The 25,335-nt window shown below is 43.4% G+C and overlaps 1 protein-coding gene and 2 long non-coding RNA genes across 4 annotated transcripts; 1 reads left to right on the top strand and 2 right to left on the bottom strand.

Moving 5' to 3' along the window:
* Nucleotides 1-8,736: 8,736 nt before the first annotated feature.
* Nucleotides 8,737-18,890, bottom strand: ldhbb (lactate dehydrogenase Bb). Of its 2 annotated transcripts, none has more exons than XM_046313257.1 (8): nucleotides 18,797-18,890; nucleotides 15,656-15,792; nucleotides 14,914-15,031; nucleotides 14,492-14,665; nucleotides 13,969-14,142; nucleotides 11,383-11,500; nucleotides 10,538-10,661; nucleotides 8,737-10,320 (listed from the first exon to the last, which is right to left on the bottom strand). In XM_046313257.1, exons 2-8 carry the CDS (start codon nucleotides 15,782-15,784, stop codon nucleotides 10,153-10,155), a joined length of 1,005 nt encoding a protein of 334 aa, XP_046169213.1. In that variant the 5' UTR covers nucleotides 15,785-15,792; nucleotides 18,797-18,890; the 3' UTR covers nucleotides 8,737-10,152. The 2 variants fall into 2 exon arrangements, with proteins under 2 accessions (XP_046169213.1, XP_046169212.1); XM_046313256.1 differs by lacking the exon at nucleotides 18,797-18,890 and adding an exon at nucleotides 16,349-16,642.
* A 567-nt stretch (nucleotides 18,891-19,457) lies between these two features.
* On the bottom strand, nucleotides 19,458-21,259 carry LOC123993267. Its single transcript, XR_006831409.1, has 2 exons — nucleotides 21,039-21,259; nucleotides 19,458-20,093 (listed from the first exon to the last, which is right to left on the bottom strand). It is a non-coding gene; the product is annotated as an uncharacterized LOC123993267 (long non-coding RNA).
* Nucleotides 21,260-23,476: 2,217 nt separating this feature from the next.
* On the top strand, nucleotides 23,477-24,915 carry LOC123993261. Its single transcript, XR_006831407.1, has 4 exons — nucleotides 23,477-23,639; nucleotides 23,869-24,018; nucleotides 24,116-24,208; nucleotides 24,341-24,915. It is a non-coding gene; the product is annotated as an uncharacterized LOC123993261 (long non-coding RNA).
* The last annotated feature ends 420 nt before the right edge of the window (nucleotides 24,916-25,335 follow it).

Raw genomic sequence — 25,335 nt, 5'->3', positions numbered from 1 at the left:
GAAATTACGAATGAAACGCCGATAGAAATTAGCGAAACCTAGAAAGCGCTGCAACTCGACACGTGACCTTGGAACGGGCCAATCACTGACAGCTTGGACCTTAGCGGAATCCATCTGAATGCCTTCAGCGGAAATAACGGAACCGAGAAAAGTAACGGAGGAGACATGAAAAGAGCACTTCTCAGCCTTCACGTAGAGACAATTCTCTAAAAGGCGCTGTAGAACACGTCGAACGTGCTGAACATGAATCTCGAGTGACGGTGAAAAAATCAGGATATCGTCAAGATAGACAAAAACAAAGATGTTCAGCATGTCTCTCAGAACATCATTAACTAATCCCTGAAAAACAGCTGGCGCATTGGCGAGACCAAACGGCAGAACCCGGTACTCAAAATGCCCTAACGGAGTGTTAAACGCCGTTTTCCACTCGTCCCCCTCTCTGATGCGCACGAGATGGTAAGCGTTACGAAGGTCCAACTTAGTAAAGCACCTGGCTCCCTGCAGAATCTCGAAGGCTGATGACATAAGGGGAAGCGGATAACGATTCTTAACCGTTATGTCATTCAGCCCTCGATAATCCACGCAGGGGCGCAGAGTACCGTCCTTTTTCTTAACAAAAAGAACCCCGCCCCGGCCGGAGAGGAAGAAGGCACTATGGTACCGGCGTCAAGAGACACAGATAAATAATCCTCGAGAGCCTTACGTTCGGGAGCCGACAGAGAGTATAGTCTACCCCGAGGAGGAGTGGTCCCCGGAAGGAGATCAATACTACAATCATACGACCGGTGAGGAGGAAGGGAGTTGGCTCGGGACCGACTGAAGACCGTGCGCAGATCATGATATTCCTCCGGCACTCCTGTCAAATCGCCAGGTTCCTCCTGAGAAGTGGGGACAGAAGAAATGGGAGGGATGGCAGACATTAAACACTTCACATGACAAGAAACGTTCCAGGATAGGATAGAATTACTAGACCAATTAATAGAAGGATTATGACATACTAGCCAGGGATGACCCAAAACAACAGGTGTAAAAGGTGAACGAAAAATCAAAAAAGAAATAGTCTCACTGTGGTTACCAGATACTGTGAGGGTTAAAGGTAGTGTCTCAAATCTGATACTGGGAAGATGACTACCATCTAAGGCGAACATGGGCGTAGGCTTGTCTAACTGTCTGAAAGGAATGTCATGTTTCCGAGCCCATGCTTCGTCCATGAAACAACCCTCAGCCCCAGAGTCAATCAAGGCACTGCATGTAGCACCCGAACCGGTCCAGCGTAGATGGACCGACATAGTAGTACAGGATCTAGATGGAGAGACCTGAGTAGTAGCGCTCACCAGTAGCCCTCCGCTTACTGATGAGCTCTGGCCTTTTACTGGACATGAATTGACAAAATGTCCATCAAATCCGCAATAGAGGCACAGGCGGTTGGTGATCCTCCGTTCCCTCTCCTTAGTCGAGATGCGAATACCTCCCAGCTGCATGGGCTCAGTCTCTGAGCCAGAGGAGGGAGATGGTTGCGATGCGGAGCAGGGAAACACCGTTGACGCGAGCTCTCTTCCACGAGCTTGGTGACGAAGATCTACCCGTCGTTCTATGCGGATGGCGAGAGCAATCAAAGAGTCCACACTGGAAGGAACCTCCCGAGAGAGAATCTCATCTTTGACCACTGCGTGGAGTCCCTCCAGAAAACGAGCGAGCAGCGCCGGCTCGTTCCAGTCACTAGAGGCAGCAAGAGTGCGAAACTCTATAGAGTAATCCGTTATGGATCGATCACCTTGGCATAGGGAAGCCAGGGCCCTAGAAGCCTCCCTACCAAAAACTGAACGGTCAAAAACCCGAATCATCTCCTCTTTAAAGTTCTGGTAATTGTTTGAACAATCAGCCCTTGCCTCCCAGATAGCTGTGCCCCACTCTCGAGCCCGGCCAGTAAGGAGTGAAATGACGTAAGCAACCCGAGCTCTCTCTCTAGAGTATGTGTTGGGTTGGAGAGAGAACACAATATCACACTGGGTGAGAAAGGAGCGGCACTCCGTGGGCTGCCCGGAGTAGCAAGGTGGGTTATTAACCCTAGGTTCCGGAGGCTCGGCAGGCCAGGAAGTAACAGGTGGCACGAGACGAAGACTCTGGAACTGTCCAGAGAGGTCGGAAACCTGAGCGGCCAGGTTCTCCACGGCATGGCGAGCAGCAGACAATTCCTGCTCGTGTCTGCCGAGCATGGCTCCTTGGATCTCGACGGCAGTGTTACGAGCGTCTGTAGTCGCTGGGTCCATTCTTTGGTCGGATCCTTCTGTTATGCAGGTGAATGAGGACCCAAAAGCGACTTGGCGAAAACAGAGTCTTTAATCCAGTAAAGTAAATCTACAATCATAAAGCATAATTCCACTCGTAATGACGAGAACAGACTGGAGACTCGATCATGAACTGCAGGTTGCCTCGGGAAGGCACTTGAACGTAGCAGACTCAGACACCTGCTCACCACGCAGCATCTGAGGGAAACACGACACGACAGGGCGATACACAGACACAGCACGGTGAACAATAGACAAGGTTCCGACAGGGCAGAAACGGAAAACAAGGGGAGAAATAGGGACTCTAATCAGGGAAAAAGATAGGGAACAGGTGTGGGAAGACTAAATGATTGATTAGGGGAATAGGAACAGCTGGGAGCAGGAACGGAACGATAGAGAGAAGAGAGAGAGAAAAAGGGGAACGAACCTAAAAAGACCAGCAGGGGGAAAACGAACAGAGGGAAAAGCAAAATGACAAGACAATATAAGACAAAACATGACACATCCAATGCTACAGATGTCTCCACAACCCAGATATTGATGGTCTCACAGCAGCTGGGGTTTGTCACTTTCTACTTAATGTATTAAGAGGTCTGTCAGAGAGATGTTTTACTCAAATGTATCTTTTGTAAATACATACTTGAAATAGTGTGTTTTAAAAACAAATGTGCCTGACAATTTTTAACACAAAATTCAGATGCCCATTATTTTGGTTACCATGACTACAATAAAATATTTGTAACTTAGGAAGAGGGGTCTCAAAGGAACATAGGGGGTTTAAAGTGTGTCAGTCCCCAGATCTCAACCCAATTCAACACTTATGGGAGATTCCGGGGCGCCACCTGAGACAGTTTTCCCCATCATCAATAAAACACACACTTATGGAATTTCTCGTGGAAGAATAGTGTCGCATCCCCTCAATAGACTTCCAGACACTTGTAGAATCTATGCTAGCCTCTGGTTTTCAGGGGATTTAGTTTCAGGCTCCCCCCCCCACCTGGCTATGTTAAGCATTGAAGCGGTTCTGGCGACCCATGGTGGCTCAAACGCACTATTAAGACACTTGATGGTTCCTTTATTTGGGCAGTTACCTGTCATTTGAAATCGGACATTCAAGGAATTGTCAAGATTTGCAAATTGAACACAGACAACCTGTGAAAACAATCATCCACCTGCCTCAATACCAATGTATTCATTCGGAGAAAATACGAATAGGAAATAATTATGGGGGGGGGGGGGGGTCTAACAAAACATAGGCCACATTGATCAACCGCCCTTAGGTCCACACATTCTCAAACAGAAACGTGTCTTCCTCGTCAAACTAACGATGCCTTCGGGGTCAACTAACAGGCATTCACACCGAGCGAGTAGGAAACATTTTCGGTCTCGTGCACCAGTGTCAGGAGCGGTGAGAATACACCCCCGTGATCATTAGGAAGAACACACTAATCCATGTGAAAGAGAGCGACCCGGCTCTACGTATTTGCTGACCTAGAGTAGACACACAGGGAACTTAATTACTACACATTGACAAAGTATATGGGGATGAAAAAAGGTAGGTTCTGTAAGAAGGAAATGAAAGGCAATGAATATACTGTACCTATCCCAAGAGCAGTAATAAAGGATTGTATGAATATCTTCTCTGAACGTTTACAGGTTACAAGCTATACAGAGGCAACATGCATAATGCAACAAACTATTAAGAACAATATATACATGCCACACAACTCACTTTGGGCATGCAAACCATCCCACAAGTTCAGAGATATGAGTGAGTCCAGTTGTTGATGGGCAGAGACAGAGATGTAGCTCTGCCACTGCTTGAGGGAGACTGCATTGTATTGGGTAACCTGTATACATTTACATTTAAGTCATTTAGCAGACGCTCTTATCCAGAGCGACTTACAAATTGGTGCATTCACCTTATGACATCCAGTGGAACAGCCACTTTACAATAGTGCATCTACATATTTTAAGGGGGGTGAGAAGGATTACTTTATCCTATCCTAGGTATTCCTTAAAGAGGTGGGGTTTCAGGTGTCTCCGGAAGGTGGTGATTGACTCCGCTGTCCTGGCGTCGTGAGGGAGTTTGTTCCACCATTGGGGAGCCAGAGCAGTGAACAGTTTTGACTGGGCTGAGCGGGAACTGTACTTCCTCAGTGGTAGGGAGGCGAGCAGGCCAGAGGTGGATGAACGCAGTGCCCTTATTTGGGTGTAGGGCCTGATCAGAGCCTGGAGGTACTGAGGTGCCGTTCCCCTCACAGCTCCGTAAGCAAGCACCATGGTCTTGTAGCGGATGCGAGCTTCAACTGGAAGCCAGTGGAAAGAGCGGAGGAGCGGGGTGACGTGAGAGAACTTGGGAAGGTTGAACACTAGACGGGCTGCGGCGTTCTGGATGAGTTGTAGGGGTTTAATGGCACAGGCAGGGAGCCCAGCCAACAGCGAGTTGCAGTAATCCAGACGGGAGATGACAAGTGCCTGGATTAGGACCTGCGCCGCTTCCTGTGTGAGGCAGGGTCGTACTCTGCGGATGTTGTAGAGCATGAACCTACAGGAACGGGCCACCGCCTTGATGTTAGTTGAGAACGACAGGGTGTTGTCCAGGATCACGCCAAGGTTCTTAGCGCTCTGGGAGGAGGACACAATGGAGTTGTCAACCGTGATGGCGAGTATACTCAAGAGGATGGGCAGACTTCCGTCCCCCTAGTAACATCCCCTAATAACCTACCAGGACACAGTCACACAGGTCAGTAGCCCCATTTATACCTGGTTCTGACTTGCATAATGTGTCCTGACCTTGTCGACATTCTGATTGTCTACTCCTGTATAAAAAATGTGGACACAATAAAGGACACATTGTGATGAGAACAATCGTGCCCACCTTTCTGAGATAGTCAACAACGCATGTCTGGATATCTTGCAAGTGTAGACATATATCTATTATCCTCATTATTCCACCCCAAAATTGACAGGTGGCACCATTGACTGATTCCATCAATATGTCTTCCAATAAATACATTATTTCAAAGGAATAGCTGTGAAATAATTTGCATAAAGGAAAGGACCAGAATCTGGTCACAATGCAGAAACAGTGGATGGTTGAGACACATTTTAATACCATGTGTAGACACATTTTAATACCATGTGTAGTAGACACATTTATGGAAATGTGGGCACAATCCGAATGTAGACAAGATCAGGACAAAGGACCCATGTTAGCACAAGGTACAAACAGGGCTCGAGTGTTTGCAAGGCAGGTTTATGGTACCCCCTAAACTCTAAGGCTCTGGTTGTGGGGATAGGGAGTAGAGTGGACAGCTCAGGATTGTGAGGTGCTGAAAAGAGTCACCAACCTTCAGGGAATTCGTATCATGCTCTATGTTTTCCATGTAATGAAACTCCTGTGTTCAGAGAGGTCGAAACATCACATCTTAGTGCCTTTCCATGACGCAGAGTTGGTTCGGAAGAAAAAAAAACTATTTGTAAACTTAACTCTGAATCAGATATTTTGACCCGGTGGATGAACTTTGTGTCTAGAGTGAAATGAAACAAATATTAATTTCCACAAAGTTTGCTGCTTCAGTGTCTTTAGATATTTTTGTCAGATGTTACAATGGAGTACTGAAGTATAATTACAAACATTTCATAAGTGCCAAAGGTTTTAATTGACAATTACATGAAGTGGATGCAAAGAGTCAATATTTGCAGTGTTGGAATTAAGGTCTGGGGAGTTTCCTGGCCACGGACCCAAAATATCGATGTTTTGTTCCCAGAGCCATTTATCACTTTTGCCTTATGACAAGGTGCTCCATCATGCTGGAAAACTGCTCCTGGATGGTTGGGAGAAGTTGCTCTCGGAGGATGCGTTGGTACCATTCTTTATTCATGGCTGTGTTCTTAGGCAAAATTGTGAGTGAGCCCACTCCCTTGGCTGAGAAGCAACCCCACACATGAATAGTCTCAGGATGCTTTACTGTTGGCATGACACAGGACTGATGGTAGCGCTCACCATGTCTTCTCCGGACAAGCTTTTTTCCGGATGCCCCAAACAATCGGAAAGGGGATTCATCAGAGAAAATGACTGTTCCCCAGTCCTCAGCAGTCCAATCCCTGTACCTTTTGCAGAATATCAGTCTGTCCCTGATGTTTTTCCTGGAGAGAAGTGGCTTCTTTGCTGCCCTTCTTGACACCAGGCCATCCCCCAAAAGTCTTCGCCTCACTGTGCATGCAGATGCACTCACACCTGCCTGCTGCCATTCCTGAGCAAGCTCTGTACTGGTGGTGCCCCAATCCCGCATCTGAATCAACTTTAGGAGACGGTCCTGGTGCTTGCTGGACTTTCTTGGGTGCCCTGAAGCCTTCTTCACAACAATTGAACCGCTCTCCTTGAAGTTCTTGATGATCTGATAAATGGTTGATTTAGGAGCAATATCCTTGCCTGTGAAGCCTTTTTTGAGCAAAGCAATGATGACGGCATGTGTTTCCTTGCAGGTAACAATGGTTGACAAAGGAAGAACAATGATTCCAAGCACCACCCTCCTTTTGAAGCTTCCAGTCTGTTATTCTAACTCAATCAGCATGACAGAGTGATCTTCAGCCTTGTCCTCGTCAACACTCACACTTGTGTTAACGAGAGAATCATTGACATGATGTCAGCTTGTCCTTTTGTGGCAGGGCTGAAATGCAGTGGAAATGTTTTGTTGGGATTCAGTTCATTTGCATGGCAAAGAGGGACTTTGCAATTAATTGCAATTCATCTGATCACTCTTCATAATATTCTGGAGTATATGCAAATTGCCATCATACAAACTGCGGCAGCAGACTTTGTGAAAATTAATATTTGTGTCATTCTCAAAACTTTTGGCCATGACTGTAGATGCAAATACCATATTTAGTAGAGAGAAACTGAAGAAAGACATCATATAGATATTAAAGTAAGTAAACTATTTGCCTAAATATAGGGATAATGATGTGCTTTGATATACTGTATCGGAGAACTCTTCTAGGCTTAATGCATTATTGAATGTTATTTTCATTAATAACCGGTGGTTGAAAGTGTAACAAATGGCATGATTATTCTAATTCTCATTTTGTAGGAACATGTACCCTTTTACGCATGTATATTGGTTTGCGAGGGTGCTTTTACAGTAGCATACAAATATTTCTCACAATACATAATGATATAAAGACATTCTATTGTTAGTTCAGACCTCAACGACTCTTTTGCTCGCGCTAATGTCTCATCCTTGGAGCGCGCCCCAGGTAACCACATTTTACGCGCATTCTACAGACCGCTCAAAACTATAATTTTGGTTTATTAAAAGTGCATTGAATATAAGTTACAATAGCATCTATTGTCTGTACTTAGTTTCAGCGGAGAAACTGGACTCCTTGGGCGATACTGTACTTAAAAAGCGCGCGTAATAAAGAGCTTTCTCTTTTTATGCATAAAGTGATTGTGTAACGTCTACGTTAGACAATACAATTGTGTGCATTTGTTCCATATGTGAATGTTTAATTAGTATGTAGTGGCCTTGTGGTTAGAGTGTCCCGCCCTGAGATTGGGAGTACGATCCCTTTGCCAAGTCATACCAAAGACTGTAAAAGTGGGACCCAATGCCTCTCTGCTTGGCATTAAGGAGAAAGATGAGAAATTAAAGGGATTTTGATAACTATGTGTAAAGAGTGGCCCACCAGTTGTATGAAAGGTTTAGCAAAAATATTTTAAAAGGACTGTCAATGTATGGGTCCCAATTTGTTAGAGCGAGGGCACCATCGTTTCATATCAGAGGGCAGAAAAGGGGATGCCATGAAATTGGGGAGAAAACGGGGTAAAAAAATAAACAAATGTAATTTATTAAGAGAAATCATGTAATATATAAATATTTGATAGTCCAATTGTACTGACACCGTCTTCCGCTGGGCTCATTTTTATATAGGGGTTTCCCCTCTTCTAATCACCCTGACAGGTGATTAGAAGACGAAAGAAAACATGTCTACGCCTGTCCTCAGGCTACTTACAGTAACTCTAGTGACACAGGACTGTCACGCCACCACAATTAACAGCAGTAACACCACTCTGAACACCATTCGGACCCACTTCACCTTGGTCACACGACGTTTACATTCTCCTCACAGTGAAAGGTTGCCACATCACACTGATGTGGGATGACATGACAGACACGTTTCTACTGGCCAGACTGAGGGCACATGCTATGGTGTGTTAGGACAAGTACTGTGACACTCCAGTACATACGGCAATGTTTGACACCTGAGCATAAATGGAAGAAAAAAAAACTGGTGCTCTACGTAGTATATTGTGTTTGTACATGCATGTATGAAATTATCATGAAAATACAGAAATGATGCTTCTCAATCTGAACCAAATAAATTGTTGATTAATCATGGTTTCAATCATTCTGAAAACAAAGATTGAGGACTTTGTTCATTCCAACAATAAACACTTTTATTTTACACATCCAACATGATTAACAATCCTTAAATAACCCTTCACTTTAAAAAGGGGAAAATGACTGAAGCATTTGATGATCCCACATCTGAATGACATGGTTTTTATATAGCCTAGCACTTTTCCAGGTTTTTATATAGGCTTTTTCAGGGAAACAAAGATGCTTCAATCTGCACCTTTCCCAGTTAGGCAGCCATGTGCAAAGTAAGCCTAACACCTAATGCTCTTGACCATGAGACCAAACACCCAGATGCCAGGAAAGCTATGAAGATTACAAATGTATAAGATAACAGCAGTGACACTGTGAAAGTGTATTTTTGGAACCTGTGTCATTTTTTAACTGTGTGGCTCAGTTGTTAAAGGGCAACTGCACTTCCTGATTATATCTCGTTTTAAATTTGGTTCATTAGAAATCCTAGCGGCCATAACTGAATTCAAACTTGAGTTGGTTTCGGAGTCTGGTATGATGTGGGTGTCTTGTGTGTGTTTGCAGGTGGGAAGAATTAGTCAAATGATTTAGCCAATTAGCTTCAGCCAGCTGGTGTGCGACTATGGCAAAATTGGATTCTCTTTGCATAGCATATCTCCGGGGCTAGTTATGGACTGTCAAACAAATGACAATGTAAAATAAAAAAAATTCACATTGAACACCTTTTAGTTCTCATCAAATGCTTTCAATACATGTCTATACATTTATTTAAATTATAATTCGTTTGAGGTTTTTAAGTCATTGACATTTTTACCTATTGGAATTTTAACATATTGGCCCATGTGCATTGTGTAATTTACTAATGGTCCCTAACTAGATGGATATCCAAAGTAAACTCAAATTTACCAAAGGCATTAAGATTGGATCATTTGCAGCTTCACCTCCCGAATTGATGATTAATTGTGTGCTGCCAGCTGTGGGCAGGAATGAAACAAACCCAACCTTCATTTACGTTGTGATGCAGTCACGACCACAAGTCACAACATTTTGGATGAGAATGACTTTATGACCAAAATGATCCCATTTACACTTTGTAGTAAATTTGCCACATAGGCGGTTTTATAAAGGAGAAGTTGTTTTTTAGGGGCAGTTGCTCTTTAAGAGCGAGGCTAGCAATGCAAAAGCTGTGGGTTTAATTCCCACACGGATCATAAACACATTAGAACTATATGCAATCACTGTACTGTAAGTCGCTTTACATAAAAGCGTCCGTCTGCTAAGTGGCATATGTTGAGTAATAGGTGACAAGGAGTGTTGGGGCTATGTCCCAATTATCTCTCCTTTCTCCCAAAGTGTGCACTTGATTTTAGATTTGCGGGAAGTAGTGAACGAATGCACACTAGAGGAGAAGGGAGATATTGAGTGTTGAGTGGAATGTGGCGCCCCTCGGTGTTCTGTTAGCGTTGCTACACGTCAGTCAGGTCCTTCTGGATGTCCCACAGTGTGTCAGCGCTCTGTTTTATCTGGCCGATCTCGTCGTCCGTCAGGGTCATGTTGACCACGCTGGCCACGCCCCCAGCATTCAGCACGCACGGCAGGCTCAAGTACACCTCGTCATCGATCCCGTACATGCCCTGTCGAGCAACGGCATCATCTCCTTGAGTTTTGTGCATAGGTGAGTACATGTCTATATGCCTGTTTGTTTATCTGTTACAAATCTGTCATGTAAGCATTTACATACAACAGACTGTGTGTTGTCAAGGAATAACCGCACACCTCCAGTGGTGTGAGAAGGCACAAGGCCAAGTGTGCGTGTGTGCATACAGTACGTGTATGGAGTGTGTCTCTCACCTTCACCATTGTGGAGACAGGGTGGATCCTGTTCATGTTCCTGATGAGGCTCTCAGTGAGGTCAGCTACACTCAGGCCAATGGCCCAGTTAGTATAGCCCTTCAACTTGATCACCTCATAGGCACTGGAACACACAATTACATTTTTTTTATTTTAGTAGCCTTGAGGTTTGAGAAACGTGCCAGTAACCAGACGTCAGCCCTGGGATTCGAACTGGCAACCAGGGGAAAATCTTGACTCCTGGCTGTCCCCAGTCCACCTGGTCGTGCTGCTGTTTCAATTATTCTGCCTGCGGCTATGGAACCCTGACCTGTTTACCGGACGTGCTACCCTGTCCCAGACCTGCTGGTTTCGACTCTCCCTCTACCGCACCTGCTGTCTCAAACCTCTGAATGCTTGGCTATGAAAATCCAACTGACATTTACTCTTGAGGTACTGACCTGTTGCACCTTCTACAACCACTGTGATTATTATTTGACCCTGCTGGTCATCTATCTTGAAGAACAATCTGGCCTTTAATGGCCATGTACTCTTATAATCTCCACCCGGCACAGCCAGAATAGGACTGGCCACCCTTCAGATCCTGGATCCTCTCTATGATTCTTCTAGGGAGTTTGTCCTAGCCACTGTGCATTGCTTGCTCTCTGGGGTTTTAGGCTGGGTTTCTGTATAGCACTTTGTGACATCTACTGACGTAAAAAGGGCTTTTTAAATACATTTGATTTGTCCTATGGGGACAGCCAAAGAACCTTTTTAGGTTCTAGATTACACTCTTAGGGGGGAAATAGTGTTTACAACAAAAGTAGAGGTAATAGTTTGTGTTGGTACGGTGCTGTGTACATTACCTGTCAACCACCTGTTTGTGAGTCTCCTTCCAGTTCTCCTGGTCAGCATCAGTACCGATGTCAGGGTTCAGTGTCTGCAGGTTGACACCTGCTACGTTAGTGCCGCTCCACACAGGGACTGGAACACACACACACCCACACACACACTTAATCTTATTACTCGTTATCTCCTTAAAAGGCCCAGTGCAGTCAAAAAAACGTGATCCTGTGTGTTTTATATATATTTCCACACTGAGGTTGGAATAATACTGTGAAATTGTGAGAATGATGATAATGCCCTTTTAGTGTAAGAGATGTTTGAAAAGACCGCCTGAAATTTCAGCCTGTTTTGGTGGGAGTGAGATTGGGCCTGCCTAGTGATAACACCAGGCGGTAAATTAGTTAATAGACCAGTAAGAAACCTCTGGCCATAACAGCTAGTTTTCCCCTCCCACTCACAGACAGTCCTAGCAAAATTATTGCTAAGAAGCTATTTTGGACCATTTGAATTCAAAACAATTACAGTAAGGTACTTAATTGTTACCCAGAAATTATTTGATATTGAGATAAAAATAGCTGCATTGGACCTGTAGGGCCCAGACAGCCCAGATTAACAGATCTCTGTCCCTCACCTTTATCACAGTAACCCTCAAGCATGGGGGGCTACTTATAGTCTAAGAATTCAGTAGCACATTTGAATGGAATACATACGTTTTCAGACTTCCTGAGTGTGTATTCGTTAACATTTTTCTGGTTACTACATGATTCCATATGTGTTATTTGATACTTTTGATGTCTTCACTATTATTCTACAATGTAGAAAATAGTAAAAAATAAATTGATGACAGCTTAGCATACACTTGGCATTCTCTCAACCAGCTTCATGAGGTAGTCACCTGGAATGCATTTCAATTAACAGGTGTGACTTGTTAAGTTAATTTGTGGAATTTCTTTCCTTAATGCGTTTAAGCCAATCAGTTATGACAAGGTTGGGTGGTATACAGAAGATAGCCATATTTGGTAAAATGGCAAGAACATCTCAAATAAGCAAAGAGAAACGACAGTCCACCATTACTTTAAACATGAAGGTCAGTCAATTCGGAAAATGGCAAGTTTCTTCAAGTGCAGTCGCAAAAACCATCAAGCGCTATGACGAAACTGGCTCTCATGAGGACCGCCACAGCAAAGGAAGACCCAGAGTTACCTCTGCTGCAGAGGATAAGTTCATTAGAGAGTTACCAGCCTCAGAAATTGCAGCCCAAATAAATGCTTCACAGACTTCAAGTAAGAGACATCTCAATATCAACTGTTCCGAGGAGAATGTGTGAATCAGGCCTTCCGTCGAATTGCTGCAAAGAAACCACTACTAAAGGACACCAATAATAAGAAGCAACTTGCTTGGGCCAAGAAACAGGAGCAACGGTCATTGGACCGGTAGACAGCTGTCCTTTGGTCTGATGAGTCCAAATTTGAGATTTTGGTTCCAAACATCCGTGTCTTTGTGAGATGCAGAGTAGGTGAACGGATGCTCTCCGCATGTGTGGTTCCCACCATGAAGCATTGAGGAGGTGGTGTGATGGTGCTTTGCTGGTGACACTGTCAGTGATTTATTTAGAATTCAAGGCACACTTAACCAGCATGGCTACCACAGCATTCTGCAGTGATACGCCATTTCCATCTGGTTTGCACTTAGTGAGACTGTCACTTGTTTTTTAACAGGACCATGACCCAACACACCTCCAGGCTGTGTAAGGGCTATTTGACCAACAATGAGAGTGATAGAGTGCTGCATCAGATGACCTGGCCTCCACAATCACCAGACCTCAACCCAATTGAGATGTTTTGGGATGAGTTGGACTGCAGAGTGAAGGAAAAGCACCCAACAAGTGCTCAGCATATGTGGGAACTCCTTCAACTGTTGGAAAAGCATTTCAGGTGAAGCTGGTCGAGAGAATGCCAAGAGTGTGCAAAGGGTGGCTACTTTGAAGAATCAAAATATATATATTTTAAATTTTACCCCCTTTTCTTCCCAAGTTTGTGGTATCCAATTGTTAGTATCTTGTCTCATCGCTACAACTCCCGTACGGGCTCGGGAGAGACGAAGGTCGAAAGCCATGCGTCCTCCAAAACACAACCCAACCAAGCCGCACTGCTTCTTAACACAGCGCACATCCAACCCGGAAGCCAGCCGCACCAATGTGTCGGAGGAAACACAGTGCACCTGGCGACCTGGTTAGCGCGCACTGCGCCTGGCCCGCCACAGGAGTCGCTGGTGTGCGATGAGACAAGGATATCCCTGCCAGCCAAGCCCTCCCTAACCCGGACGACGCTAGGCCAATTGTGCGTCGCCCCATGGACCTCCCGGTCACCGCCGGCTGCGACAGAGCCTGGGCACAAACCCAGAATCTCTGTTAGCACAGCCCTAGACCACTGCGCCACCCAGGAGGCCTCTCTAAAATATATTTAGCTTTGTTTAACACTTTTTTTGATCTTCACATAATTTAATGTGTTATGTCATAGTTTTGATGTCTTCACTACTATTCTACAATATAGTAGTACCCGTCAAAGCTTTTGACTGGTACTGTACGTATGCACGCACGCACTCACCACTGGTGTCTCCGTGTTCTCCCAGGATCCATCCGTTGAAGCTGGTAGCATGGATGCCCAGTTTTTCAGCCATCAGGTAACGGAAACGGGCAGAGTCCAGGTTGGTGCCGCTGCCAATGACACGGTGCTTGGGCAGGCCGCTCAACTTCCAGGTCACGTAGGTCAGCACATCAACTACAGCCAGGGAGAGATTTCTAGGGTTAGACTTCCATAACAAGTCATTGGATGAACACTACTGTATCTGGTGTGAGTTTGTATCTGTGTTAGTGTGTATCTACGTGTGTGTAGCTGGGATGTGTAAGCGTTTGCAGTAAGTGTGTTTAGGTACTACAGTATATGTAGGTGTGAGTGTCTGCAGAGCCATATTTACATATCTAAATAAATGGCTCTGAGTCTATGGTGTCTGTGTGTGAGAGTGTACTTGGTGTGTGTATATTTAGGTATGTGTATGTACCAGTGGAGGCTGGTGGGAGGAGCTATAGGAGGACAGGCTCATTGTAATGGGCCTGTCCTCTGTGTGTACCTGGGTTGGAGACCACAATGATGATGCACTTTGGGGAGTGTTTTATGATCTGAGGGATGATGTGTTTGAAGATGTTGACGTTCCTCTGAACCAGGTTCAACCTGCTCTCTCCCTCCTGCTGACGAACGCCCGCAGTTACCACGACGATACGAGAGTTCGCCGTCACAGAGTAGTCTGACCGTGGGAGAATATCAAGTCAATGAAAGTACTGTATATCACTTTTGTCTAGTATTTCTTTCAATAATTTGTCATATCATAAATAGAATAATGCATTCATACATTTCCATTTCACCCTTTTCCCATCCCCCCTTCATACACTTCCCCTCTCAGTGAGAGTACTTCATTTAACACAGACATTTGACATGCAGTTTGTGTCCATCTTGGTTTTATGGTCTCCTGGTGACCAATTGCTACACACTCACCTTTGCTGGCGACTATCTTGGGCGTTTTGAGGAAGAGGCTGCCATGCTGCAGATCCATCATCTCTCCCTTCAACTTGTCCTCCATCACATCCACCAAGGCCAGTTCATCAGCCAGCTCCTGAAGAGAGAGAGAGAAAGGGGGGGGGGGGTAAGATGTGATGAATGTACAATGACTGTGCAGTTATTCTTTCCACCTTGACTTCACCATGATGGGCATTTGGAGAATAAAATATATTTCAATCATTGACCCATAATGTCTTTGCATGACTTCAAAAATAAGATACTCCTAAAACTCATTGGCCACATTGCTGCAGCTGTCATCCCGAGAAATAATTATGTTGGTAAAACTGCCTAGGAATAATACCCTCTTCATAACAGATTATAAACACAATTATAATTCCTTCTGAGCTAATATCAGTCTAAGCAATGGTAGTCAATTACACATATTCTGCATGTGCATGTCTAAAAGCCTGTTTTATAGTTTAGCAACAAAGTACTGAACATTATAATAACACTGTAATAAGGAGGGAATGGATGGACGTGTAATATTGAGAGAAGATCAGTAGACAGAGAGTAAACTTGCCCTGAGATATGACAGACTCTATGGCATCTAAGGAGTCTACAGCCATGTCTCAGAGTAAAGAGTAATCCAGGGTCAATGCAGTAGACTAAACACCATAATACTGTAGCTCTAGGGGGTAGTAATCTGACAGGAGTATAAACACAGCAGGTCTGATCTTACCCTGAGCAGGATACTGACAGCACAGGCCATGCCGACCTGGCCGACCCCCACCACTGTCACCTTGTTCCTGGCGGGCTCAGGTGTCCCACTGAACAGGGGAGTGATGAGCTTCTGAAGGATAGAGGCCATGTTCAATGCTATGAAGAGAGAAAGGGGAAAGAGGTGGAGAAACAGAAGTGGTCTTTCACATGTCCAAAGACATACGACAAAATGGTCATCTGTTTCCTTTCCCTTTTCCCTCTGTGGCTTCGTTGGTAGATCGTGGCTCTTGCAACGCCAGGATAGTAGGTTAGAGTCCTGGGACCAACCATACGTAATTTATTTTAAATGTATGCTAGGATGAATGTAAGTCTCTTTGGATAAATGGCATACATTATAAACCCTATCAACCAAGCTGGCCAAACACGTTGTTCGACCTTGGTAGGGTGAATTTAGGTTTCACTAAATAAGTAATGCATTCATGAAAAACAGCCTGCGTTGCTTTAAAACGGCAGGCTGGCAGCACTGCACGGAGATTACGGATGAAGGTTAAATACATTTGATTCTACAGCTCGTAGTCCTATGTGACTTTCACCTCCTACACCCGTTTCCTACACACACATCAACATCTGAGCCCCAACCCTTATAACCGAGCAGAGCTGATACTAGCAGGACACCCTGAACCTCCCCAGCTATAATACAACAAATACTTGCTTTGTTTGACGATGCTCCGAGCTGCGAGGTATAAATACCACCATGTAATCAACATGTCAGACTAGACGAGAGCTACGGTGCCTTCCCCCTGCACCCACAACACCTCACAACGGCTGTATCCAAATCCAGACAGGGCAGGTGGGAGGAATCAGATAGGTGAGCTGCAGCACTGCAATCAGGGCATGTGACACAGGCCTAAAACGAGGGTGCACTACAAAAAGCCCCACAGCACAGAGCTCTACTGTAGATTGCTGCTGCTCTCGCTCTCCCCCCTGTGCTCCAACGGCCTGGTGAAGGCTCTACTAATCGGATGCCAAACTTGACTGCAGACTGTTAAAAAGGAGTTATCCTGTAATCCTGTAATGTCACAGGCTCCATCTGGTGCACTTGTCCTGCTTCTCTGATGACTATAAACGATATGTATCCAGTACATGGGCAGTGCTAAACAAACGGGGATATGTGCATAGCGCATAATGTGTTATGAAGAGGGTTTTATTCCTAGACAGTGTTACCAAAATAATGATTTCCCGGGATGACAGCTGCAGCAATGTGGCCAAATTAGGAGTAACTTGTTTTTTAAAATCATGCATTATGGGTCAATGGGTCAATGGTTGAAATACAGTTTATTCCTCAAATGCCCATAATGGTGAGGTCATTAAGAATTAAGTACAGGGTAGTGCCGCAAAATTGTCAATCTTATTAAGTGAATGTTGAATGACATCGTCCTCCAGTCACGGCGTGCATAAATACATTGAGCGATAATGCGCTTTATCATTATCCGCTTGGCAAGGTCATCCGTGTAGGCCAGGAACAATACATTGTTATAATCTTATAATCTTTTGTACTACTAGAAAAACAAATATAAATTGTCCATGCCGTAAATATGATACTAGGCAGGCCAATACAATAGTCAGATGAATGAGAAGGGACGAACACCGTTAAATTTGCGAAATCCATAATCTCTTGGGCATGGCACGTCGCCAAAACAATCCCACTTTCGCAAAACAGACAGACAGCCGTTCCATTTTCGCGCAATCTGCTAAATAGACAATATGGCCGAGGGTAGACGACATCGGAGATCAAATAAGGGGATAAATTGGCAGTACATATTTTAATCTTAAACTTTATACACAATTTTAAGAGTATTTTGTTTGGATAGGCTAGAAAATTCTAGAATACGATGCGAATTTTATTTAGGCCTAACACAAATATTTCAACATCTCAGCCGATTTCATCTGGGTTTATAATAAATAGGCTTTAGTCTATTAATAATCACCACAATTTTATAAAGCACGATACACTAATTGTCCATAACATGACATCCAAAACGAATTTGAAGGAAAAGATCTTCAGTACACACATCCCTTTTCCTTGATAAAAATGACCCTCTGTCTCAGGGAGAATGTACCGCATGGGATTCTGGTTGCTCTTGTCAATACGTGACTGCCTTGTCCCAGGCGGAAGCTGTCGCCCAAGAGTAATGGATGCGACAATTAAGCAGTGCGGTAAAGTACTTTAAAAAATACTTTGAATTACTACTTAAGCAGTTTTTTGCAGAATCTGTATTTGACAACTTTTACTTAACTACATTCCTAAAGAAAATAGCATACTTTTTACTCCATACATTTTCCCTGACACACAAAAGTACTTGTTACTAGCATGTCAGGAAAATGGTCCAATTCATGCACTTATCAAGAGAACATCCCTGGTCATCCCTATTGCCTCTGTGGCACTCACTAAACACAAATGCTTTGTTTGTAAATTATGTCTACGTGTTGGAGTGTGCCACTGGCTATCTGTAAAAATAAAAAGAATAAAATGGTGCCTTCTGGTTTAATATAGGGAATTTTAAATGATTTATACTTTTTCAATACTTTAGTTTATTTTAGCAATTACATTTACTTTTGACACTTAAGTATATTTGAAACCAAATACTTTTGCTCAAGTATGATTTTACTGGGTGAATTTCACTTTTACTCGAAAAATGTTCTATTAAAAATGTATCTTTACTTTTACTCAAGTATGACAATTGGGTACTTTTTCCACCACTGCAATTAAGTAGCCTTAAGATTGTTACACCTCACATACCTTGTGTACTGTGTTCAAAATTCAATGTTTCTGTTCCTTTTCACCAGTCCTTTTGCATTAGTTTGTTTCTTGCCAATCAATGACATGACAAGGCCTTAATCAGTATACCACGATTAATCAACCAATAGCCTAAATATCTAGGGTCAATAGGCAGATTGAAATTGCAGCAGTGCATCATATAGGCTCAGGTAGCCCCTGTACAGATGGGTATTGCACACCATCATCATTGGTTAATAATGCATGCTTCACATACTTCGACACCCAAACATTAGACACTGGTTATTGGTATTGGACCCTCTCACCACTGCTCTTTCACTTGTTCCAAAGTCTAAATTAAAGTATATTTACAGTAAGTCTTACCCTTGGCTTGTCGTCTTCTCTCCTAGTCCTCTCTCCTTGCCTGCTGCCTCCTGAGTGCAGGTAATCAACTCTAAGCCCCAAACTTCCATCCCCCACAGGAAGTGTACTGCCTCTAACAGGTGACCTGACATGTCAGCTGTTCATGTACTTCATCACCATAAGACACTCTTTCAAATACCAAAATCCTGTCACCTCATCTGTACTGATCTGAAGACCCACCCTAATGATGAACGTCCACCAGTTTTCACCTGTCAAGCCTTTTACAATCAGTGCAGAGGAAGGAGTCAACGGATTCGTCTAGGGACTCATCTTTCTGAAGGATTCAATCCCCTCCTGGATCAAGATCCCAGTTGTCTAAGTTGTTTTGAGCAATTCAAAATGGAACGCCTTGTGCACACTTCCGGTAATACCATATACCCCGGCCCGGTATGGTACACAAACCGGATGAAAATCTAGATACCACCCAACCCTATAAATATGTCGTTTTATGTGATGGCGCAAAAAATCGGACTGTTGAAAGTCTTATCAGAAACTCATATTTAAAACAGATAACTAAAATCACAACTACTGGCAATGGTCAGTCTGTAAAGAGGCATCTAAAGTGGAATCAAAACATTACCTTCCTTATCAGCCACAATCCTTGAAAAACAAGACAAAACACTGTTGTTTCTACATTTATTAGAACATTAACCAACTATGGTGGGGTGTTAAAACCTGATTGCATTCATGTCGTAGTCTTTCCTCTATACCCCCACATGGGGGAACCATCTTCCCTCTTATCTTTTAGTATGCCTAATGAGTCATTACCAATGACCAGTTGGGCTGGGGACAATCAATTCAGTAAGTAAACTGAAATTCCAATTACCTTGCATTCAATTAAGAAAATTTGCATTGAAAATTAGAATTAAAGTCTAGAACTGACACGGAATTCAAATTGAATCAACCCCAATCCTGCTGATCAGTAGCCCAGCCCAGGGTAGGTGGACTACAGGCAGGACAGCTATGACTATAGCAGGTAGAGAGCGGTGTGCTAGGCGGTTGTCAACTGAAGGATGTGTTTGATAAGGCCGCTGTCTTACATCTTATATGGCTGTTGATAAGGCCGCCATTTTGAATGGCTATTTGTTGATAAAGCCGATATTTGTTTCGTTACTCTGTGAGGGCCAAGCTTCTTCTTGAGGGACTCGGGCATCTCTGGGGGAGGGGGACGTAGACCTTCACAGAGTCGTAGATGAACCACTGCAGGGCGGTCAGGGTACCGATCATGATGATACGAGCCACCAGATCCTTCCACACACTTGAGAAGGAAGGACGAACGGAGGGAAGAAAGAGCAAGAGAAATAAAGGCAAAACTGTTTAAACTCCGATCAAATTGATATTTGAATATCCCATTACACCATTTAAAAATATCAAAGGTCAACAACTAATGATGGTTACTCTGAGACAGGTGGTAATAGGTACTGCAAGTATGCACTGGTAGTATTCGAGCGAGGCTGCCCAGTGCAGGTAATGGGCTGGGGAGCAGGTAGACTGTTCGCACAGGCCATTGACTCAAGCAACTGTCCAGCCAGAAAGCTGCCTGGGGCACCTGGGCTGGAGCTGCAATCAGCCCTCAGAGAGAGATCGAAGGAGTGTGTTGGAAACCTCAGTGTTTTTACTGTGAAGTTAACACCATCAATCTACATTCTAAACCAGTGGTTCTTAACTGGTTGTGCCTCAGGACCCAAATTCAACCAGGTTGTCTCAGTCGCAAACCAATATTTGTGTTGTGAAAAAAGGCCATAAAAATAAATAAATCCAGATTGTGTTATGCCATGATAGTAAATGTGACAATAATATGACAAAAGGAACAACATTCCCACCTTTTCATTGTCAATAATTCAATTTTGCCCATATTATTGATTAAGAATGTTAATAAGCTTACTGATTTGAGACCACATAACCAACTAAACAACGCTAATAGTTCCATATTAAAAATACTGGGATTGAAGTAAAATTGCTCAGGGATTTAATTATTCAAAAATCTAGGTTCATTATAATTTCTAAAAACGTTCTACCTGGTTTTAGTTGTTTAAATTCAATGAGCATTTTAAAATGTTTATTTAAAATCAGACACCCATTCAAAACCTCAATTTGGGTTGCAACACACCAGCTGAGAATTGCCATTCTAAAAACAGTTAGAATAGGCAATAGGATAGCCCGCCTTTGTCTGTAGAACTTCTGGAAAGAATCCAGTACTCACCTTTGGGTCCGAGTTTCTTGAGTACTCCGAGGGCACTGCTGCCACTCTCCTTGTTCAGTACAGACACCACAGAGTCAGCAGGGTGAGACACAATGGCACAGAACACACCAGCTGAAGGGGAGAGCACAAACACCAGGGATGTCAAGACAACATAGGAAATCTTGATTTTGACTAAGGGCAGCAGTCTCAAACATACAGCCAAATATGGCCTGCTAACAGATTTAACGTGACCTGATTATTTTTTTAATGACCATTTCTTCAATGATTTTAAATGCAGTTCATCCACCTACAGTGCATTCGGGAAAATATTCAGACCCCTTGACTTCTTCCATATTTTGTTAAGTTACAGCCTCATTCTAAAATGGATTAAATAGAACATCAATCTACACACCCCATAAAGACAAAGTGAAAACAGGTTATTTGTGTGCAAATGTACTAAAAACACAAAACAGAAATATTCAGACCCTTTAGTATGAGACTAAAATTGAGCTCAGGTTTTCATCCTGTTTACATCCTTGAGATGTTTCTACAACTTCATTGGAGTCCACCTGTGGTAAATTCAATTGATTGGACATGATTTGGAAAGGCACACACACACACACACACACACCAATCTATATATAAAAAGTTCAGTTGACAGTGCATGTCAGAACAAAAACCAAGCCATGAGGTTGGAGGAATTATTGGTACAGCTCCGACTCAAGATTGTGTCGAGGCACAGATCTGGGGAAGGGTACTAAAAAAGGTATGCAGCAATGAAGGTCCCAAAGAACAGTGGCCTCCATTCTTACAAATGGAAGATGTTTGGAACCACCGAGGCCCGGCCAAACTGAGCAATCGAGGGAGAAGGGCCTTGATCAGGGAGTTGACCAAGAACCCGATGGCCAATCTAACAGAGCTCCTCTGTGGAGATGGGTGAACCTTCCAAAAGGACAACCATCTCTGCAGCACTCCACAAATCAGGCCTTTAAGGTAGAGTGGCCAGACGGAAGCCACTAAGTGAAAAACACGACAGCCCACTTGGAGTTTGCCAAAAGGCACCTAAAGGACCCTCAGACCATGAGAAACAAAATGATCTGGTCTGATGAAACCAAGATTGAACTGTTTGTAATGAATGCCAAGCGTCAGGTCTGGAGGTAACCTGGCACCATCCCTATGGTGAACCACGGTGGGGAAGAATCATACTTTGGGGATGTTTTTCAGCAGCAGGTACTGGGAGAATAGTCAGGATCGAGGGAAAGATTAACAGAGCAAAGTACAGAGAGATCCTTGAAGGCCAATCACCACCTTCCGGAGACACCTGAAACCCCACCTCTTTAAGGAATACCTAGGATAGGATAAGTATTCCCCCCCCCCTTTAAGATTTAGATGCACTATTGTAAAGTGACTGTTCCACTGGATGTCATAAGGTGAATCCACCAATTTGTAAGTCGCTCTGGATAAGAGCGTCTGCTAAATGACTTAAATGTAAATGTAAATGAAAACCCGCTACTGAGAGCTCAGGACCTCAGGCTGGGGAGAAGGTTCACCTTCCAACAGGACAACAACCCTAAGCACACAGCCAAGACAACGCAGGAGTGGCTTCGGGACAAGTCTCTGAATGTCCTTGAGTGGCCTAGCCAGAGCCTGGACTTGAACTCGATCTAAAATCTCCGGAGAGACCTAAAATTAGCTGTGCAGCAACACTCCCCACCCAACCTGACAGAGCTTGAGATGATCTGCAGAGACGAATGGGAGAAACTCCCCAAATACAGCTGGGCCAAGCTTGTAGTGTCATTCCCAAGAAGACTCGATTCTGTAATCGCTGCCAAAGGTACTTCAACAAAGTACTAATTAAAAGGTCTGAATACTTACAGTGCCTTGCGAAAGTATTCGGCCCCCTTGAAATTTGCGACCTTTTGCCACATTTCAGGCTTCAAACATAAAGATATAAAACTGTCTCCGTATAAATGCACCTGCACTGTGATAGTCTCAGAGGTCCGTTAAAAGCGCAGAGAGCATCATGAAGAACAAGGAACACACCAGGCAGCTACCTAGCTTACCAAAAAATGCATCGTCAGCAAACATTACAGTAAAACTGAACACATGGTGCCCCTGCAATTTAATGTTTGCCTGCTAAGCAAGCTAGCCAGGCATACCAGCCAGGCAGAGAGTGGAACGAACAATAAGGAGCTAGCTTGCTACACATGTCCTTGCAGAAACCTTCGTGTTCTTCATGTATTCACAACATGTTGAAGGCAGCAATGCAAACGTTGACCTTATGCAGTACTTATGTAGTCAATAATCTAACAGCCAAACTAGCTAAATGTAATAACTAGGCTGGCTAGTAAGATAGATAACAAGCAGCTCTTCCAAGTCAGCTAGGATTGCGATGTTTCCATTTTTTAGCTAGCTAGCTATTTAAAGCTTAAGCCATTAGTTTATTTTCCTGACATTGTCATATATTTTAATAGAACTCCTCTTCTTTAGGAATAGGTATTCAAGTATTCAGACGTTTCTGAGTACTGATACAGAGCTCATTCTCGAGGCAGCAAATGAAGCGCACATGAAGGATGGAACACTACTGGAAAATCTGTCTGAAAGGATATTGAGCACACTCAGGTACAAAATACAGCTGAATGAAAATAGTCAATGTAGGTAAAAAAATGTATATTGATTTAAGTATTTTGTGATGTCTTAACCTAATATTCTAATCTACAATTAAATATGCATTATAGATTAGTCTGAACATTCTCACTCTGCACATGCTTTGGGAGAGGGTTCCCAATAGCATTCTGGCTCTCAGATCATATGTTGTCCTATTCAGAAGATGTTTCTCTCTCTCATTAAGGAAGAGTTTGGAAGAATTGCAACTGTTGCTCTTGAGTCCACCTTTATGCAGAAGCTGGATGAATATACACCAAAATTATTGGACTTGTTTAAGTCAAGAGGAGGTGCTGTAAAGGAGGACATGCAGAAAATCCTTGAAGTCCTGTACGGGGTATGCACAGTAACACCTTCACAATAGTATATAGGTTATACTGTATGTATTTAATGCCGGTATTAAATGCAATTATTTGTATAACATCATATTACAGTGCAACACCATCTAGGAAAGAAGAGACCGTGTGATCTGTGACCTGATCATATCCCCCGGCGAGAGAGTTGGAGACCTTATCACAGAATACAAGGTAAAGGTTTTATTTTTGTATCCTTATTTATCTCTAAATTAGATGTCTTCCTTTCTTTCCCTCTCTCTCCTCTCAAGTTGCACAGTTAATCTAGTAGACTAGTCTATTATTTTTCTATTTTTTTTCACTCAGGATGCTGACAACACCATGATCCGAGAGGACCTCGTTCAGCATGTGATGGTGTCATGTGATCAAGGAGCACTGTGAAGGATCTGCATCGAAGGAGCAGAGGTCCTGGCTGGTATTCCAGTCATGTAACTTGCTTATGGGCCTCAGATTTAAGCCATAGATAAGGTACCCCAAAGAACTGAAGTATACCTTTTGAGGTGGTCCAACAAGTATTCTTTGAACTTGATGATCTTAGGACATCCCTATGGGTCCAAGCTCTAAAAATGAAGTTACTTGTTTTCAAAGATATCTGAGAACTCTCAAATGGCCACTCACAAACTGTGGTCTAAACCCTACTCAGTAAGCTGAAAAGCTAGGTGGTATAGGAGCTACAGCTTACATGATGACAACTTACTCCATATGCACTAGTGGATATCTGAGTTTTTTTGTCAGGTGTAAGCTATCTGGATGTAACTTTACCTAAGGAGGCAAGGTATAGTTATACCCAGAATGCTTACAGATGATTGTCACAGCTGGCTGAAGGACTGGACCAAAGTGCAGCATGGTAAGTGTACATTTTCTCTTTATTCAAAAATGACGCTGACAAAACAAAGAACAAAAACCAAACCGTGAAGCTTTGGGCTATGTGCCCTGAACAAAGACAAAGTTAACGTTCCACAAAACAGGTGGGGAAAAGGGTACCTAAGTATGGTTCTCAATCAGAGACGACGATAGACAGCCTCTGATTGAGAACCACACCCGGCCAAACACAGAAATAGAAAATCATAGAACATAGACTGCCCACCCAAACCACACCCTAACACTGTTTCTTTTAGCATATTCCCTTGTATAGAAATAATAATTTTTGGTAAATTATCCCAAGTATATTGAGGTAACTATTTGCATCAGCTTTTAAGTATAGTTGTTAGTATGTATTTGAGTAGTAGGAACCCAATTTAAATACATTTTACTAACCTGAGTACCACAAGTAAATGAGTAAAAAACATTTGTAGATAAAA

The sequence above is a fragment of the Oncorhynchus gorbuscha genome, linkage group LG02 (assembly GCF_021184085.1).
Source record: "Oncorhynchus gorbuscha isolate QuinsamMale2020 ecotype Even-year linkage group LG02, OgorEven_v1.0, whole genome shotgun sequence".
NCBI lineage: Eukaryota > Metazoa > Chordata > Actinopteri > Salmoniformes > Salmonidae > Oncorhynchus > Oncorhynchus gorbuscha.
Note: the sequence above shows the minus strand (reverse complement) of the source record. Positions and strands in the feature narration are given on the sequence as shown.

Excerpts from the sequence above, each read along its gene's own strand:
- ldhbb (XM_046313256.1), bottom strand. The coding sequence starts at position 16,403 with ATGTTGATTACATGGTGGTATTTATACCTCGCAGCTCGGAGCATCGTC. Across the intron at positions 15,032-15,655 it reads CTGTCAGTATCCTGCTCAGG|GAGCTGGCTGATGAACTGGC; the intron begins GTAAGATCAGAC and ends CTCTCTCTTCAG. Across the intron at positions 11,501-13,968 it reads AGAACACGGAGACACCAGTG|TCCCTGTGTGGAGCGGCACT; the intron begins GTGAGTGCGTGC and ends TGTGTGTTCCAG.